General features: G+C 37.2%; 1 protein-coding gene across 2 annotated transcripts; it reads left to right on the plus strand.

Annotated features, from left to right (window-relative positions):
• The first annotated feature begins 547 nt into the window (after nt 1-547).
• rxrga (retinoid x receptor, gamma a) lies at nt 548-20,228 on the plus strand. Of its 2 annotated transcripts, XM_048163651.1 has the most exons (11): nt 548-713; nt 6,464-6,571; nt 8,412-8,617; nt 14,123-14,261; nt 14,391-14,570; nt 14,682-14,842; nt 17,350-17,479; nt 17,558-17,690; nt 18,037-18,128; nt 19,500-19,605; nt 19,766-20,228. In XM_048163651.1, exons 1-11 carry the CDS (start codon nt 683-685, stop codon nt 19,911-19,913), a joined length of 1,434 nt encoding a protein of 477 aa, XP_048019608.1. In that variant the 5' UTR covers nt 548-682; the 3' UTR covers nt 19,914-20,228. The 2 variants fall into 2 exon arrangements, with proteins under 2 accessions (XP_048019608.1, XP_048019609.1); XM_048163652.1 differs by lacking the exon at nt 6,464-6,571 and having other exon boundaries at nt 549-713.
• Nucleotides 20,229-20,683: the final 455 nt, after the last annotated feature.

A 20,683-nucleotide genomic window follows, 5' to 3' on the forward strand; every position in this document is an offset into this window, starting at 1 on the left:
TGAAATATTAACATTTTTCAAATCACATTCATTCAAAAACCAAAAAACAATTTTTTTTTTATTTTTTTTTTTAAAGTAGCTAGTATGTGCATACTGTATTATACAAGCTGGCCGTATTGTATATTACCAAAATACCTTGTACAGTCTTAAAAATAATGGTTCTGTATTTGCATTGATTATTCCATAAAGAACCTTTAACATCCGTGGAACCTTTCAATTGCACAAAAGATTCTTTATAGTGGAAAAACTATAAAATTTCTTCACACTAAGAAATAATTGTTGACTAAAATGTTCTTCGGGGAGCCCAAAAATGGGCTCTTCCAAAAATTGCCATCGCTGCGAAAATGCCTTTTGGAAGCTTTATTTTTAGGAGTGTATGATGGTTGACAAAATATTTAGTAAAAGTATTTTAGTATTTTTTTTTTTTGCGTGAATACGTTTTTATAATGGAAAAAAAAAAAAAAACAGTATGTTGTATACTTTTAATTTTGTAAATTATACAGCTTCAGTAGGCTGTCATTGGGAGAGGTCTGGCCCTCGCCACCCCCTCGGTGGGGCCCCAAGTGTGCGCAGCGAATCCTCAGTCAGATCGCGGACAGCAGCGGGGAGATGCTGCCGTCCAGAACGGCAAAACAAGACACTTTACGAGAAAACTGGACAGTTCTTTCATATTCGTCAAAACATGGATAATAACGACACATATCTTCATCTCAGTAAGTGCTTCGTAGTTTTACGTCTTATTTTATTCCCGGAAGTCTGTGTTGTTTTCTTTTCAAGCCTCAGTGTTTGCGTGTCCCCCATGCCGTATGTTATCTGAAGTACGGATTCTTCAGACGGACTTTGTACGATATGCTCATAAATTGTACGTGCGTGAGTTATCGGCGCAGTCGTGTCATGTGTATTGACTTGGAACCAGTGCCAATGTTAAAATCAGGTGATAAAGATTGTGCCTCTCAGTCAGGGTCAGGGGTTGGCACTTTAATTGCGGTTATGTAATTTATAGCTTTCCAGAGCGCCTCTTGTTAAACTGTTTGCTGTCGAGTAGTTATTAATGGCTCTCAGTTGGTATCTGGACAGCAGTCTGTCGTGGGTTATTTATTTATTTAGCAACAGTTTGGCTCTTAGAAGGTGTATAGTATAAAATAACCCAGACAGGATCAACTATTCACGAGTAGGCTACAGAAGATCAGAACAGATTTTAAATCAACTAGGCTACATGTGGAAAATTTTTATTTTTACACTTTTCATGCAGAATGGATCGCTACATTTGACTCAGTCCTCAAACTAGGAACATGTCTGACAGATCATTTCATCACTGTGATGAAATTCTTCAAGCCTAGCGGTTGTGAAATTATTTAGTTCTAGATGAATTACATCAACTAGCCTAATTTTAATCACTTAGTGACTGTTAAGAGGACATTATTTCAACGACTACGAATGACTTGTTTAATTTAGTTAGGAAAAAAGTCGGTTTAATTTGATATATGAATGAAGGATCATCCTCCTGCACGAGAAAGAATGGTTTACTGCTTTCAAGCTCGTGAGTGACTGAAGCAACTCATTTGTCGTCCAGCTTTTGTTAGGATGGCTGATTTAGCGTGCATTAAACTGCTGAAATATTACTTATCACCTGTACAGTCAATCATTCAAGTCTCTGGGGTGAAAGTGTGTGGACATTTCTCACAAAGCGCCCGAACTGCCTGTCACACCACATAACATCATGCCTGGAGTCATTTTATTGCCTTAATTAACACCCTCCTTGTTGTGTTTATTAATCTCACCCCAGCTACCGTTGTTATTCAGTGGCAAATTGTCGACTATGAAGACTATTTTTAGATTTTCTCAGGCTCTCGACGAGTTGCGCGCGCTCTTGTAATGTCAGTCGCTGCCTCGAGCTGCGCAATTTGCGTTACGCGCGTGTCATTTCATGCAGAGAATTTTCGCACGCACAAGGCCTCAACGGGGTCATGGTAAGAAACGTATAGCCTATATAGCTATTTGGTATATATAGCAAAATAAATGTGGAAATAAAAAATACTGTTTTTTTTTTTTTTAACAAAAAAAAAAAAAAATCTAAAACCATAGAAATTTGCATGCTGTTCGTTTTTTTTTACACATATCCTATATAGGCTATATAAGGGAAACAGAAGAAAAATGATCATAAAAGAGGTGTCTGCAAGAGCTGCATAGAATTTCTTCTAATGTCTCCAAATTTGGAATGGACAAATCATATACGTCTGATGATTCATGACTTTGTGTATCCTGAAAGAGAGAGACCTTGGCAGGCCCTTTAGCAGTGTTGTAGTCGTGTGTTCAGCTCATGTTCCAGTAAACAGTGAATAGAGTGCATGATGAACACATACAAGGCCAGTGTTGTGTCTTGGGTGTTTAAAGACCCTTTTTCTTCCTTGTGTTTGAGGTGGTCTCTTTAGATAAAGACTGCCGTATCCTATTTCACCTTCACTGTTGCAACTGAGGCAAGTGTTGCCTTTCTCATGTTCTGAAAAGAAACCTGGCAACCGTTGGTAAGACTGACCTATCATCTGTGCGTGTTAGCTATTGAAAAAGTACGGAATGATTTAAAGGGTTAGATCACCCAAAAATGAAATTTCTGTCATTAAGTACTCACTCTCACGTAAGACCTTCGTTCATCTTCGGAACACAAAGTAAGATATTTTTTTATCCTCAATAGAAAGCAACGAAATTACCACATTCAAGGTCCAGAGAAGTAGTAAAAACTGTTAAAATAGTCAACGTGACAACAGTGGTTCAACCTTAATGTTATGAAGCGACGAGAATACTTTTTGTGCGCAAAAACAAAACAAAAATAACAACTTTATTCAACAAATTTGTCTCCCCCTGTCATTCTCCTACCCTATTTTCGTTGCAGCGCTTCAAGGTTCTACGTCAGAACGCCGACTCAGTATTGGCCGACGCCTGTTCACGTGAGCAGCTCGACGCATGCACGTGATGCTGACGCAGGAGCCGGCCAATAATGTTCGGACGTAAACACGGAAGCCCTGAACTGCATTCACTGCGTACGAGTCTGACGGGAGAGATGAATTTGTTGAATAAAGTCATTATTTTTGTTTTGTTTTTGCGCACAAAAAGTATTCTCATCATTTCATAAAATTAAGGTTGAACCACTGTAGTCACATTGACTATTTTAATGATGTTTTTACTACTTTTCTGGACCTTGAATGTGGTAATTTCGTTTCTTTCTATTGAGGATAAAAAATAAAAAATATATTTTAATTTGTGTTCCGAAGATGAACAAAGGTCTTACGGGTTTGCAACAACATGAGGGTGAGTACTTAATGACAGAAATTTCATTTTTGGGTAAAGAAGCCCTTTTACGTTTTATTGAATTTTACTACAATAACATAACACACCTTCACTGTTGACCAAATCTGTTGGGATCGGGCTCTGCATGCATTTGTTTGTGTTAAATGTAGACTTTAGCTATTCTAGACCTACACAAAAACACTGGAACACAATGCCTGATCCATTAGATAACATTCAGTCGAAAAAGCCCCGCCATCAATGGTGAGCATCTTCAACACAGGCTGGGTTGTTATTCAGCTTGCTAATCTAATTGACGATTTTTCTGCCCCAGTTATGACAGTCTCTCCCAAGGACAGTCTCAGAGAAAAACCATGTTCCAGATCACTCACCCCATGCTCTTGGTTGTGTCACTTCTATTCGAAGGTCATTCCTAGATAGAAATTTATTTCAGTAGCTTCTGTACTTACTCACCTGCATCACTTTCTGTAATATCAATTATCATATTAAATTAAAATCAAGTCCCGCCCCACATTTTTTCTTGTTCGAGAAGCCATTTCACTCGAATATACATCACAATACGGAAGAAAAGAGTATAGCAAACTTTCGTTTCATGACGACTTTAAGAATTTGAAAAATGTTTGTCTTTGAAATAGCGATCGATAGCCTGTCTATCAAATAGTTTTATTAAACACACTACCACAAAGCCAAATCAGCACACATTCCTTCCCTGACATTTAGAACTAAACCTTATTATCAGATTTTGGGCTTGCATCAATAAACCAGTTCCCCTGTGAGCCACAGGATGATAATCTCTTTAATCTGAGTAGGTAATCCAGCATCAGTCCGCCACACATCCCCAGGGGAATTCTTCCATCCAGCCTCACCCCCTTTATTCATGGATACTTTAGGATCCAGCATATATCTGTTCCTGAAAAGATATACAAACAAATTAACTGCAGGTTGTCAAAATTGTGAAGTAGGTCATGGTGGTGGTTAAACAGAAAAAGTGAACACAATTGGCAATTTGTAACTATTTTATGTTTTTTTTTTTTTTTGTTTTTTTACAAATTAGTGGCTAATTTTATACAGTCTCATTTTGCTTACACCTAACTGACAGTGACAATACAACAAAAATTCCATACGAATCACATCATACGAATTCATACAAAACGTCCACCTCATTTGCGACTTTATTCAACACATTTGCATGATAGATTTGTTCTCTCTTTGAAGTGCCATTCTTGAAATATGTACAAAGCAGTAAGTGCAATTAAATAACCATGATGTTCTTCTTCAAGGTCTTACTAAAGAAAACACAGTGTTCTCTAGAGTCGAGGTTTCTTTTCATTTCTTTTTCAAGCTAGACATCAAGGTGTTTGTGTTAATAGCATTTTTAAAATGCTATTCAGTTGAACTGAGTCCTCTCAGGGTTTGTTTGTAATTTTAACAAGTTCAGTGAATTGTTTTTTTATATTTTACACCATTATAAGTACTCAATAAGAGTCCTGTTTAAAGGGTTTTTAAAATTAATTCATTATCTCATGGCTCCTAAATTATCTAAGTGTCCACAGGGCTACTATAGACAATATATTATAAAGCCATCAGTATAATTGTGCAACAATACACTTCATACACAAATCTCCGCTTTAATATCCTATTGAACCATTAGTAATGACAGCCTTGACTGCTTTACATGATGCAGCCATATGGTGTTCTGCTTTTCTAAGCAAGCTTATTGAATTTGTTTGGGTGATTGAGTGTCTGTATTGATCTTTCATAATCTCCACTAGAAAGCAAATTTTTGCTGATCATTCTGTCACAGAGATTTGTTGAAAAATCAGCATATAATCACTTCTGAGGATCCTTGACCATATGGATGTGTCAGGATACTGTACTCTGTTTGGGTTTTTAAAAATGTTTTTTAAGCAAGGCTGCATTTATTTGATCAAAAGTAATGTTTCTTAAAATATATTATTTTAATTTGTTGTTTGATGGCAAAACTGAATGTTCAGCAAGCATTAAAGGTGCTAAAGAGGATGTTTTGTTTTATACATTTTTGCAATATTACATGAAACTGTCTTTACTAACTGATAAAAGACTATTTATTAGGTGCACTGAAAGTAATAATATTAATATACATCATCTGTGCACAAGGTAGGGCCTTAAAAACATCAGCCAATCGTTTACGCGATCATCGCGTAAACGATTGGCCCTCTGGCTTGTCAATCACTGCCATGACGTTCCTTGTGAGAGACGTACGCGGATTGGCCCTCTGGCTTGTCAATCGCTGCCATGACGATCCATGTGAGAGACGCGCGGCTGCGCGCTCCAGTAACTTTCCACACTCCAGAGGCGCCGCATGCAATGTTTTTGTCAGGAGACAGGAGTAACAACTGCAGATTATAAGTCACCTGCGGTGAGTCCGACATAATGAATCCACGGCTTTAAGTCGCGCACACACTTAACGATTGTAAGGCCGATTATGAATGTAAATTGATACTTATGACTGATCGCGCTCAAACGCGTCCAGTCAGAGCCAGTTGCTTTCAGTCTGCGATTACAGTCGGTGTTCAAATTCCATGTGAAAGTATATAAATCTGCTTCAGGAGCAGGAAACAATCGCTGTATGTTGAGCATAGTCAGAATGTTTTAGCTAGTCGTTAAATGTGTGCCCAGCTTAATAACACAGCAAATGCCGGTGGTAAACACTCGTGTTCCGATACTCGTGCACGAGTTTTGGGAGGCGTTCCCTCTAAATGAGCTGTGAAGGAGGGGGGTTGTTCTTACACATGCGCTCATTTCAAAAACTCAGTCGACAAAAAGAACCTCTTTAGCACCTTTAATCCAGTCTTCAGTGTCACATGATCCTTCATAAAACTATTGGCGGGCTGTAGGTTTAAATCTACTCCCTGTTTCCTTTTTTTCTGACTCTAAATGTGTTTTATAGTGGAATGTATTTGAATATCACGTTCCATCTGATCTCCAACCAGCAAGAGTGAAAGAAAGTTGATGTGCCCTTTGAACATATGCACACCCAGTCACTCCAAGGATAGCTGTTCCTTCAGATCAGAATGTGACATTTAGAGGTCATTAATACCACCAGGACACGAAGACTAACAGGCTTGAATAAGTGTGGGTGCTGAGGATAGCTTTTACATGGTCATTCATGGCATTACAGGGTATGTCACGGTGGCAGAGCCATTTCAGTGTGAGGAGCAGGAGGCATCACAACAAAAGATACAGTTGGAAAACAGCTGCTCTATCATGCCTTTAAAATACAGCGAGAGTGAGTGAAAATGCCTTGTGCATGTGGCTGATTGTAGCATGACTATTAAATCTAAAACGTGTATTGTGAAGGTTTTGTGAGGATCTAAACTGCATTTGCTCTTCATTTTGCATGCATGATGGACTCTTTATAATTTAAAAGCCCATGTTTTGCTGTCAGTATTTAATCTGAAATTGCTATTTTAAGATATTTAATTTATCGTAAAATAAACATTGCTTGATATGTAGGTTCATACTATTTTAATCTCTCTAAAAAAAGGAGCGTTAACTCTATTAGTCGACCAATCACGTTTTTTAATGACCAATGCTGACATCTAGAGAGTCAATGATGACTATTTTACACATTATTAACTCAAAATTCACTAACAGTGTTTATGTTGATTATCCATTGACAAGGCTATCGGTGGATATCTCAAATGGACAAATATTGGCCGCATAATTATCTGACTGATACTGGCCTGTCATTTGTTAACTTACAGACAATTCATTTATATGAATTTATATGGTGTAGGCTATAAATATTATATATATAAATATTATATATAAATATTTTAGCAGCTTTAGTAGTAGCATTTATTTATTTATCTGGGCAATAACTTTTTAACTGTGTGTATTCTTAGTTATCTATCTATCTGGGCATTTATATGGGCAATAACTCATTTTAACTATGTGTACTCTTAGTTATTCCTGTTCCTAAATGCATAAATCTATTTTTATTGTGCCGCATACTGGATTGCTCCAAACTGAATTTCATTGTATTAAATATGCAATGACAATAATAACGACCTTAAGACTTTATTGAGCATGTGTACATTTTGCACTATCGAGTGAGAGATCTGAAATTTGATGTGTCTGAAATTTGATGTGTGATGATCCATGAGTGCTTGCAGTCAATGCTAGTCACTTTTTTGACCCCTACTACTGTGCAAATGCCACCAACCATTACCCCATCACTGACACGGCCCCCAGATTACTCACAGCATTTCTAGCATGAAAATGTCAAACTGTCACAATACATCTTCTGTATTTATATAGTAGAAGAATAGAGAAAAGAGAGAAAAATGAACAAGTCAACCGTGTATTCAAATCTTTTTCAAGATGATTAATTATTATTCACATTATGTAAATCATTATTAATAAATTAATTTATGTTCAAAATTTTAAAAGATTTTTTTCTTGGTTATATGAACATTAAAAGGATAGTTCACCCAAAAATGACAATTCTGTCATCATTCATTCACCCTCAATTTGTTCCAAACCTGTATGAATTTCTTTCTTCTGATGAACACAATAGAAGATATTTTGAAGAATGTGGGTAACCAAACAGTTAACATTGACTCCCATTGTATTTTTTCCCACACACTTTGGAAGTCAGTGGCTACCTTCTAATGCTTGGTTACCCACATTTTTCTTTGTTCAGCAGAAGAAAGAAAAACATAGAGGTTTGGAACAACTTGAGTGTGAATAAATGATGACAGAATTGTCATTTTTGGGTGAACTATCTCTTTAAAGCAACATTCCATTGTATCATTTTTAAACAATATAAAAATATTACTTCTGTTCTCTGAATTCTGAAACCCTAGTAACATTTAAAAAAATGTTAAATGAGCATCCAACTAAAACATTTCAGGAAAAAAGTTCCATTAACAATGTTTAAATAACGTTTTTGTGCTAATGCTTTGAGAACATTTTTAAAGACCAGATAACTTTGAACGGACATTCTATTAACGTTACTGGAAGAATGTTTGTTCATAACTTTGAAAAACCTTGCCACAGTGTTAGCTGAAGTTCCTAGAATGTTCCCTGTAAGCTGGGGACTAATCACCTCTTTCTGTTCGCAGGTTCTTCTTTGCAGGTAACACACGGTCACCTGAGCTCTCCTCCGTCCCAGCCTCCTCTCAGCTCCATGGTGTCCCACCATCACCCCTCCATCATCAACGGTCTAGGGTCACCATACTCAGTCATCACTTCTTCCTCCCTGGGTTCGCCTTCAGCCTCCATGCCCACCACCTCCAGCATGGTTTATGGCGCACTCAACAGTCCACAGGTACAGTCCAGAGAAAGACGCCGTGTCTATGACAGTGGTTCAAAAAACCAGGGGGTTGTGGAAGCAAACTTCCATGCAGGCCTCAAAATGACTTTAAAATAAGACAAAAGAAGCATTAAAGGTGCAGTAAGCGATTTCTGAAAAACGCTGTTGAAAGTAGATTGGACTGAGCACCGCAGCACACTTGTAGTCAGTCAGCAGTAGGGGGCGTATACACTCATGATGGGGGAGGAGAGGGAGTGAGCATGAGGGAGATTTGAAGAAAAACTGTAGAAAGAGAGATGGCTGAGAGACATTACAAAAAAGAAAAGGTCAGAGGAATATCACTGGAAAAAGAAGGGTTATGATCAGGCAAGAGCTTTAGGACCTGCGTTAATATTAGAAATGCTTTCTAGAGCTGGAGAGACCTAAGCGGGAAGGCCTGAAAACAGGCACCAAGGTTGCTTTATTTCTTCTCGATACATGAGTAACATTGGTTTTGCTCAAGCGTGCTGCACAAGTCCTGAAAAGTGAAGCCAAAGCGTCTGTCTTGTGCACTGAGATCTCTCTCCTCCCCCATCATGAGTGTATACGCCCCTTACTGCTGACTGGCTATAAGTGTGTTTTGGTGCTCGGTCTGATCCACTTTTCAACAACGTTTTTCAAAAATCGCTTAATGCACCTTTAAAGGTGCTAAAGAGGATCTTTTCGTCGACTGAGAAACCAAAGACTGAGTAAGAGTTTTTGAAATGAGTGCATGCGTAAGAATTTCGAGGGAACGCCTCCCAAAACTCGTGCACGAGTACATGAACACGAGTGTTTACCACCGGCATTCGCTGTGTCGTGTTAGTGGATTCATTATGTCGGACTCACCGCAGGTAACTCATAATCTGCAGTTGTTACTCCTGTCTTCTGATAAAAACATTGGATGCGGCACCTGTGGAGTGTGGAAAGTTACTGGAGCGTGCAGCCGCGCACGTCTCTCACATGATTGCGTAAACGATCGGCTGATGTTTTTAAGGCCCTACCTCGTGCACAGATGATGTATATTAATATTATTCCTTTCAGTGCACCTAATAAATAGTCTTTTATCAGTTAGTAAAGACAGTTTCAAGTAATATTGCAAAAATGTATAAAACAAAACATCCTCTTTAGCACCTTTAAATGAATAAAATCTTAAAACGCAATGGGCATTTCTATAATGAATATATATTTTACTAGTTATGGCAAGCTAGTAAATGCATTGGTTAAAAACAGTGGGAACACTGAATATTCAGCTCCTAAAACTTTTGGAATCCTGAAATGTAATTATTTTAATTTTTATATAGTTATAATTATTGTAGTTACTATTTAAATTTACAGAAACTGTAGGCCTTCTCTTAGATCAAAATAAGTTTTAAAGAAAAAACTTGGGCTAGGGAGCCTTGGAATATTGTTGGACAGCTGAGCGCCTTGGAGTCAAAAATCACTAGTTTATGAAACATTGTAATGTTTATTTCATGACATGGAGCATAAAATCAGATTTTAACATTTAATGATTCATATACTAGCATACTTGTGCAGATTCTCCATAGAGAATACATAGAGTACAATATCCTTTCTAAAAGAGCACAACCCCCACCCAGTTGTTTAATAAGCACAACCTTTTTCTTTTCTTTGCTTTGGATCATTTGTGCTATTTCATGGAAGAGCTAGTAGAACATCCAAGCTTCCAATCAGAGAAACTTTCACTGCAAGAGGCAGCAATGCAAATTCAGAATGCTCTTTTAATGTATCTCTCCTTTCCTCTGCAGGGCCTCCCTCCAGCCCGAGGGAGAACAGCCCATTCAGTTTAGTCTAGCCTAAAAAGAGCTAATGTAGCGTGACGGACAGCCCTAGTATAACCTTGGCTCACATGGAGAGAGATATCATTGCGTCGAGGCTGCGCTACAGCGGGCACAATATGCGACACTTCAAGAAAGCTGTGGAAACCTGCCATTCTATTAGCTGTAAATAGAGTCGTGTGTAAATGTCTCGCTTGAGAGTAGGGACGACTCTATAGAGGAATGCTTCTCGTGAGTGAGGGCCAAGAGCGCTGAATAATATATGGGCTATAGGCAGCAGATTAAAGAGAGTGAATGTGATGGTGGTTGCTGTGCATCACCTTCCCGGCATCTTTCTGCCTCACTGAATGGCTCACCGTTTCAGGATAGCGCTCTCAGAAATAAACATGTTGGCGTGAGTGTGAATGTGTGTGTGCATATCTTGCCTTTACTGTGCGAAACAGTCGAAATTAACATTGTTAATTTGACTGTTAAAGAAAAAAAGGCCAAGCCAAAAATGGCAAAATATTTAGATCTATAACCATTTTAATCTCAAATCACTGGTCAGGAAATTAACAAGAATTTGACAAATACTGTAGAAAAAAAAAAAAACCTTTGTTTTCTTTAAATGTTTAAGCTGTGTAGGTAAACTTGCAGACAGCTTTTGACAGGACGAAGAGTCAGTGTTGTTCCACTCAATGCTAATGGTTTGAAACTGTTCATGTGTAGTTGAAAAAATGTCTCCAAGTTTGTTTGAGTTTAATGTGACCAAATATTCACTTATAGGGTTCAAATCTGGACTCTCACCAGGCCAAAACATGAGTCTGATGGACTTGTTCTCAAGCCACTTCTTGGTTCTCAAGCCACTTCTTGGATATTCTAGAATATATTCTATATCTATATTCTAGGGGCTCTATATTCTATCTGAGCGCCCAGCGTTTGTTTTTTAAGGCGACCGTTATTTTAGATCATTTAGAATGCATGAATTCCTTGGCGACGCATCATGCAGCCACACTATGACATACAGTATCTCACAGAAGTGTGTACACCCCTCACATTTTTGTAAATATTTTATTATATCTTTTCATGTGACAACACTGAAGAAATGACACTTTGCTACAATGTAAAGTAGTGAGTGTACAGCTTGTATAACAGTGTACATTTGTTGTCCCCTCAAAATAACTCAACACACAGCCATTAATGTCTAAACCGCTGGCCACAAAAGTGAGTACACCCCTAAGTGAAAGTGTCAATATTTTTTGTGGCCACCATTATTTTCCCGCACTGCCTTAACCCTCTTGGGCATGGAGTTCACCAGAGCTTCACAGGTTGCCACTGGAGTCCTCTTCCACTCCTCCATGACGACATCAACTGGTGGATGTTAGAGACTTTGCGCTCCTCCACCTTCCGTTTGAGGATGACCAACAGATGCTCAGTAGGGTTTAGGTCTGGAGACATGCTTGGCCAGTCCATCACCTTTACCCTCAGCTTCTTTAGCAAGGCAGTGGTCGTTCTGGAGGTATGTTTGGAGTCGTTATCATGTTGGAATACTGCCCTGCGGCCCAGTCTCTGAAGGAAGGGGATCATGCTCTGCTCATTCATGGTTCCCTCAATGAATTGTAACTCCCCAGTGTCAGCAGCACTCATGCAGCCCCAGACCATGACACTCCCACCACCATGCTTGACTGTAGGCAAGACTTGTCTTTGTACTTTGTACACGACGCTTGACACCATCTGAACCAAATAAGTTTATCTTAGTCTCATCAGACCACAGGACATGGTTCCAGTAATCCATGTCCTTAGTCTGCTTGTCTTCAGCAAACTGTTTGCGGGCTTTCTTGTGCATCATCTTTAGAAGTTGCTTCCTTCTGGGATGACAGCCATGCAGACCAATTTGATGCAGTGTGCGGTGTATGGTCTGAGCACTGACAGGCTGACCCCCCCCCCCCCACCCCACCCCTTCAACCTCTGCAGCAATGCTGGCAGCACTCATACGTCTATTTCCCAAACACAACGTGGAAGTGAATGTGTTTAGTCTTTTAAAGACCTTTATAATGATCATGTTAGTTGATGTAACACGCGAAAAGTTTGCACCCCAATTCAGAAGAACTAGCTACATCTACATAAACGGATCACGTAAATTCATAAATTTTTCCCAAAATACAAAGAAGTGAGTGGCCAGTGAACTGGGAGAAGAATAGAGTAAACTTTGTTTCATACACAGTGTATCTGATGTAAATAAAACACTTTGTCAAATTATAATTGAAAAGATTATTATATTGCAGCTTCCATAGACATCAGTGTATGGAATTTGAATTTAACAAAATATAAATGTCTTTTTTTATATAGTACTGCATTTAAATGTCTATTTTAAATGTCTGTAACCTCAAATAAACATTACGTGGTTGAAAACACTGAATATTAGTGGTAAATGAAAGCACTATGCGCGTCCGTGAATTCAAAAGCACAAAAGCACGTTTGAATTTAGCAGTGACACACTGAACGTTTTAATCACACCGGTGCGATCGTACTTGTCAAAGAGTTCAAATCAATCCCGTTTTGGGGGTGGAAGGGGGACAAATTGAAACTGATGGGGCACAAATCAGATTCAAGGGGGCAATGCCCCCTCATGGAGCCGTGCCTACCATTTGGACAGGAGCATTGTCTTGTTGAAAAATAACATCTGATCATTCTTTGGAATAACAACTTTTCATTTGTAGGAAGCAAGCCATTCTGCAATAGTCTCCGGTACATCAAAGCATTAAATGACTTTTCACAGTGAAGTAGCTCAGCAATACCAGCAGCTAAAAAGGCTCCCCACACAATCTTCCTCCATGCTTCACTGTGGTAGAGATGCATTTATTATTATATTTCTCAGCAGATTTTCAAAGACACTGTTCTGAAAGTGCATAATCAGTACAATTAAGCACACTTCTTTTTCACAAGGGTTAACAAGCTCATATTCAAGTGTGACATTATTCTGGTATGGAACTATCCAGTAAATTCAAATAAAGTCACAAGCATTTTTGTGCAGCAGGAGCTGGTTTGATGTGTATAATGCTTGAAGGCTGAGATTAGTGCACTGTTGAGTTGAAAGCTAAATACTGCTTCTTTGCAAAGTTAGGGGCAAGACAACATTTTATGAAATATGCATTAACAGTTGCACAGCTCCTAGTTTCATTAAAAATGCACATCCTGACATTGTAGTTCATGTTCAGCTTTTTAAGCTATTATTGGTCTATTGACCCGTTGAGGTTTAGTTGGTTTGTTTTCAATTTCCATTCCTTGACCTTTCTCTCTCTCTCTCTGGGCATGTGTGTCTAATTCTATAACAGCCATCTGATCTGTACTTGACCAGGATCTTTTTTCGCTCATGAAACTTGCCATGTCAAGTATTTGATGCCCTCTACTGGTCAAGACAAAGTTCCTTTTTTCACTTAGCCAATACTTTGATTGCAATTAATGATTTTTAAGTACAACTTTTAGCTGCAGCACTCTGAAGTTTAGATTCCATTGTTGCTTTATTTCACATTTCGACCACATAAACACCCTAAAAAGTGTATACTATACATGTCTAATAAGGCTCAAAGCCACAGAGGGTGAATGCATAAGGTGTAATGAACATTCACCTTCAGTCAAAGCAATAACATCACTTGATCCAAAGAGGAACGGGAAACCACTCACACACACAAGCTTACTCCGTTGTTTGTTTCTCTCTTCACAGATGAACTCTCTGAACAGTGTTAGCAGCTCAGAAGACATTAAACCTCCTCCAGGACTGGTGGGATTGGGCAGTTACTCCTGCAGCAGCCCGGGGTCCCTCTCCAAACACATCTGTGCCATCTGCGGAGACCGATCCTCAGGTAACGACCCTCATACAGCACCTGCGCACAAGGACATGTTTAGTCATGCTGATATTGTCTTTGACTGGAGCCAGACTGAAATTGTATTTCTGGGTATGCTTAAAGACAAATCTCTTTCTCTACCTATAGGGAAACATTATGGTGTTTACAGTTGTGAAGGATGCAAGGGCTTCTTCAAGAGAACCATCCGGAAAGACCTCACGTACACGTGTCGAGACAATAAGGATTGCCAGATAGACAAGCGCCAACGGAACCGCTGCCAGTACTGCCGCTATCAGAAGTGTCTGGCCATGGGCATGAAGAGAGAAGGTGAGCGACACAAATGAAAGAGACCTTCATCAATGACTTGTGTAGGCCATTTGAACAGTGATTGTGTATTATGTGATTATTGTTTATCATGAAGTTTTTTTGTCTGTACAGCGGTGCAAGAAGAGAGACAGCGGGGTCGGGAAAAGAGTGATAATGAGGTGGAGTCCAGCAGCAGCTTTAATGAGGAAATGCCAGTGGAGAAGATTCTAGATGCTGAGCTTGCAGTGGAACCCAAGACTGAAGCTTACATGGAGTCCAGCACAGGAAACTCGGTGAGACACCTCATGAAGTCTTCTAGAAAGCTACGTGATGTTCCTCTGAACTGTATTTCATTTTTATGTTTTAACATTATGGAATTCTACGGAAGAGGATTAGGGCCAAGCAATAATAAAAAAAATAAAACCATCTCGAGATTAAAGTTGTTAAATTTCGAGAAAAAACTCGTTAAATTTCAAGAAAAAAGTCGAGATAAAATGTTGAGAATAAACTCGTTAAATTACGAGAAAAAACTCGTTAAATTACGAGAAAAAACTCGTTAAATTTCAAGAAAAAAGTCGAGATAAAATGTTGAGAATAAACTCGTTAAGTTACGAGAAAAAACTCATTAAATTTCGAGAAAAAAATCGAGATAAAATGTTGAGAATAAAGTCATTAAATTACGAGAAAAAAGTCGTTAGATTATGAGAACAAATTTGTTAAATTATGAGAAAAAAGTCGTTAAATTTCGAGAAAAAAGTCGTTAGATTATGAGAATAAATTTGTTAAATTATGAGAAAAAAGTCGTTAAATTTCGAGAAAAAAGTCGTTAGATTATCAGAATAAATTTGTTAAATTATGAGAAAAAAGTTGTTAAATTTCGAGAAAAAAAGTCGAGATAAAATGTTGAGAATAAAGTCATTAAATTATGAGAAAAAAGTCGTTAAATTATGAGAACAAATTCGTAATTTAACGAATTTGTTCTCGAAATTTAACTACTTTTTTCTCATAATTTAACGAATTTGTTCTCATAATCTAACGACTTTTTTCTCGTAATTTAATGACTTTATTCTCAACATTTTATCTTGACTTTTTTTCTCTAAATTTAACGATTTTTTTCTCGTAATTTAACGAGTTTATTCTCAACATTTTATCTCGACCTTTTTCTCGAAATTTAACGACATTTTTCTCATAATATAACGAATTTGTTCTCATAATCTAACAACTTTTTTCTCGTAATTTAATGACTTTATTCTCAACATTTTATCTTGACTTTTTTCTCGAAATTTAACGACATTTTTCTCATAATTTAACAAATTTGTTCTCGTAATTTAACAACTTTTTTCTCGTAATTTAATGACTTTATTCTCAACATTTTATTTAGACTTTTTTCTCGAAATTTAATGAGTTTTTTCTCGAAATTTAACAACTTTAATCTCGAGATGGTTTTATTTTTTTTATTATTGCTTGGCCCTAATCCTCTTCCGTAGAATTCTGATCAATATTAAAGAGATTATAAAAAAGATTTGAATGTACACTACTGTTCAAAAGTTTGGGGTCTGTTTTTGTTATTGTTTTTGAAAGAAGTCTCTAATGTTCACCAAGGCTGCATTATTTACTTTAACAACAGTAATATTGTGTAATATTATTAAAATGTAAATAACTGTCTTCTATTTTAATATATTTTAAAATATATTTTTTTCCTGTAATGGCAAAGCTGAATTTTCAGCATCATTACTCCAGTCTTCAGTGTCACATGATCATCTAATATGCTGATTTGATGCTCATGAAACATTTCTTAATATTATCAATGTTGAAAACAGTTGTGCTGCTGAATATTTTTGTGGAAACTCATTTTTTACAACTCATACATACAATTTTTCAGGAATCTTTGATGAATAGAATGTTCAAAAGTACAGCATCTATTTGAAATAGAAATCTTTTGTAACATTATGAACATCATGGCTATTACTTTTAAAAAAAAATCAATTTAATGCATCCTTGCTGAATAAAACAATTAATTTCTCTAAAAAATATATAATTACTCCAGCCAATAGAAATAATAGCTCTCTTATGAAGTGTCACACTAAAGTGATGACAAATGTATATATTTTTAAATTGTCTGACATTTAATTGCAGACTTTGGTGCACTCCAAAAATATTTGTATTGATCAATATTTTTTGTCTTGTTTTACAGGAAAAAATATCTAAAAATCCTTAAAACTAGATAAATTTCAGAAAGAAAAATGTGTATATGAGCAAGACCTTTTTCTTTTACAAAGAATATACCTTGAATTAAGTTATTTTAATATTATTTTAATATTAGTTTTGTTATTATTTTGTATTTTATTTTGCTATTATATATTATGCTATATTTTCTTTTTTCTTTTGCTATTATAGCTTCTCAAATAAATTGATCTTGTTTTAAGAATGGGGAAACAAGATATTTTGCATTGAATTATAAAGGTCTTTTAGGGGGTCTAAATCAAATTTGGTGCTGTCTTAAGAAACTATTGGGATATTTTCAATGGCGATAGCCTTGTGGGCAGCGCACCATTGTGCTTCAGGTCACCCGAGTTCGAGTCCTGGCTCACAGACCTTTCCCAATCCCATCCCCTCCCTCTTTGCTTCCTGTTTGCTTCCTGACCTATCATAATAAAGGCAAAAACGCAAAAATAAATCATTAAAAAAAAAAAAAGAAGAAAGAAACTATTGGGATATTAGAGAGAGATTTCATTTAAATTTTCCCCCCCCTATATAGTCAGTACTTTAATATGTACATATTTCTGTCTCTGATTCTCAGACAAATGACCCAGTGACCAACATCTGCCAGGCCGCAGATAAGCAGCTCTTCACTCTTGTTGAGTGGGCTAAAAGAATCCCGCACTTCTCTGACCTCCCTCTGGATGACCAGGTCATCCTACTGCGAGCAGGTCAGTATCCCTCTATTCAGATGTTAAATGTGTCTGTAGAATGTACCACCCGCTCTCACTGTGTGTGTTTGTGTTTAGGTTGGAACGAGCTGCTCATCGCTTCATTCTCACACCGTTCAGTGACGGTTAAAGACGGGATCCTTTTGGCCACCGGCCTGCACGTCCACCGCAGCAGTGCTCACAGCGCAGGGGTGGGCTCGATATTTGACAGGTCAGGTTGCATCACAGAATCTCACCACCTCAAATCCACACTTAAAAATGTGTGAATGCATGTCCTAAAAAAGTATCAAACCAAGTGTTGGGTGGGACTTGATTTTGTCCATCTAGATTGATTAGATGGCTGTGGTTTGCCATTGCTCTGATGTCATGTGAGTGACACGTTGTCCCACCCTGGGGCCAGTAAACACCATCAGAGAAGATGATTTTCCATTCATTGATCCCTCTGCATTAGAATAAGTCACTTTCATATGACATTATCCACTATTTGTATCCTTTTCTTTATATTATTGAATCCTTGTATATCCAATGTACTAATCTAAATATAATAATGTTTACAGGGTATTAACAGAGCTGGTGTCTAAGATGAAGGATATGCAGATGGACAAGACAGAGCTGGGCTGTCTAAGAGCTATTGTCCTCTTCAACCCAGGTAAAGATCTGTGCCGAGCCTTCAACTCTCAGAACCACCAGACAATTTCAATAAACCTAATCAGACAGACAGATCTGCCTAAAGTCAAGTAACCTTTATTTATATGGCATTTATACATTGTTTCAAAGCAACTTTACTGTGATAAACAAGAAAATAATGATTCAGTGATGCAAACAGAATTTAGTTCTGCTGTAAAGCAATAATAGACAGTGATTATTCAGCTGAAATCAGTTCAGTGTTGATTCTGTTTGATTCAATAACTGTGTAAAGTTCATCAGTTATGAAATGAGTTCAATTCATCTGTAAAGCAGCTCTGCAGAAAGAAGTGATGTCATCATAAAGCTCAGATTTTATGTTAATTTTAGAATTGCAATTAATTATAATAAACAAACATAAAATATTTTTTTTATATATAAATATCAACCTTTTTCCTAAAGAGCCTACTGCGTTTTGAATTATGAGAGGCACTTCCAGTTAACTTCCACTCAAAAAAAAGGCTGAAATTAATAATTTCAAATCATAAGGTTGACTGAATGAGCTGTCAGTTTTCCTTCATGTCTTTTTTTCAGACATCAAATTTTAATGTGATATGGTATCACAAGAATATCTATGGCAAGAGCTCTTTTCAGTCACTGTGTTATTTTTCTCCTGATTATTTCCTTTTTTTTTCTTTTTATACCACTGTAATAATATGAAAAAAACAACATATACTGCGCACTTGTGGTCTGCTCTCTCGATTTAATTTACGATATATCCCTAGAATAATTCAATAGAGTGCACTGAAAATCTCTCGCTTTTCTCCCCAAATCCTCACATCTCTTTCCAGGTTTGTTTTCACACAGATGCTTTAAATTGTAATTGTCTCCCCTTTTTAATTCTAATCCTAACTTTGTTTACTGGAATGTTTCTAAAGCAGGTAAATACCGTATTTGTTATCTGTCAAAATGACAGAAAGCACTTTGAAATATTATCACTCAATGCTAAAGTTAATAAACACTTTTGATTAACGCAACTACTGGATGTTACATAATATAGACATATTATTACAGTGATATTTAACCCGTTCATAATTGTGCTGCGGAAAGAATCAAGCATTTCATGGTCTGTTGAAAGTACTTTTTTAATGCTTTTACACTTTTAAATTTAATTTTAATGTTCGATGGTTGAAGGGTGAGTAGTATAATGTCAGATAACATTGCACCCAGTTTTTGAAAATGCTTATTATTGCGTTCATAGAGTGACCTTTCCAAAGACTTTTGGGACTTTAAACTGAATGATTGAAAAAATGAAATGTCTTGTTCAGACGTTCAGTTTTATCAGGATGATGAAATGCACGTGTTCTTATGTTTTATGTTACTGTCCCTTTTATAGATGCGAAAGGATTGTCAAACCCATCAGAGGTCGAGGCATTACGGGAAAAGGTTTACGCCTCACTGGAGGCCTACACCAAACACAATTACCCCGATCAGCCCGGCAGGTAGTTCCCGCACTGCCACCTTGATATTTTATTGATGAAACAGCACTTCTGTTCTTCTTTATTTTAAGACAGACTTTGGCTTTTTATTAGTGTAAAGAGATACAGTATGTAGGTCATGCGGGTACAGTTGTGGAGTCTAAGCGTTTTTTTCCCTTTTCAGGTTTGCCAAGCTGCTCCTCCGTCTGCCCGCTCTGCGCTCCATAGGACTGAAGTGCCTGGAGCACCTGTTTTTCTTCAAACTCATCGGAGACACACCTATAGACACTTTCCTCATGGAGATGCTGGAAGCACCGCATCAAATCACATGACAAAAGTCTTACTGCATGTAAATACCCCCCAGTGCACACTTAACCCCATTATAACAAAAAGAAGTTCTTATTTTTTACCAAGCACAATGTGAAGAAAAAAAATGTTTGATCAAAAATATTGGTATTTTCAAAGAAAGAGACACTGTTAAAGTAAAATGTAAGAGTACTGTAAACCTTTATTTTGTACATAGATTTTACCAACTGTGATAGCTCCAACAACTAAATGTGAAAATATTTAATTCAATGCAAAACTGTATAAACAGTCACCAGCAATGAGTTTAGAATTCTGTGAAAATAAAAGTCTTTTCAAATGTTTTGCTCTTGCTTTATTTTGAAATAATCTTCAGACAGTTGTGCATACATTTGTGGTCAGAATTTTTGGCACCCTTGGTAAATATGATCAAAGATGACTGTAAAAATAAATCTGCATTGTTTATCCTTTTGATCTTTAATTCATAAAATTAGCAAAAATCTAACCTTTCATTGAAGAAAAAGAATTGAAAGTGGGGGGGAAATCACATTAGGAAATAAATGTTTTTCTCCAAAACACGTTGGCCACAATTATTGGCACCCTTTTATTCAATACGTTTTGCAACCTCCTTTTGCCAAGAAAACAGCTCTCACTCTTCTTCTGTAATGCCTGATGAGTTTGGAGAACACCTGACGAGATCAGAGACTATTCCTTCATAGAGAATCTCTCCAGATCCTTCAGATTCCCAGTTCCATGCTGGTGCTTCTTCTCTTCAGTTCACTCCACTCATTTTCTTTAG

This window comes from Megalobrama amblycephala, linkage group LG17 (genome assembly GCF_018812025.1).
Source record: "Megalobrama amblycephala isolate DHTTF-2021 linkage group LG17, ASM1881202v1, whole genome shotgun sequence".
NCBI classification, from domain to species: domain Eukaryota; kingdom Metazoa; phylum Chordata; class Actinopteri; order Cypriniformes; family Xenocyprididae; genus Megalobrama; species Megalobrama amblycephala.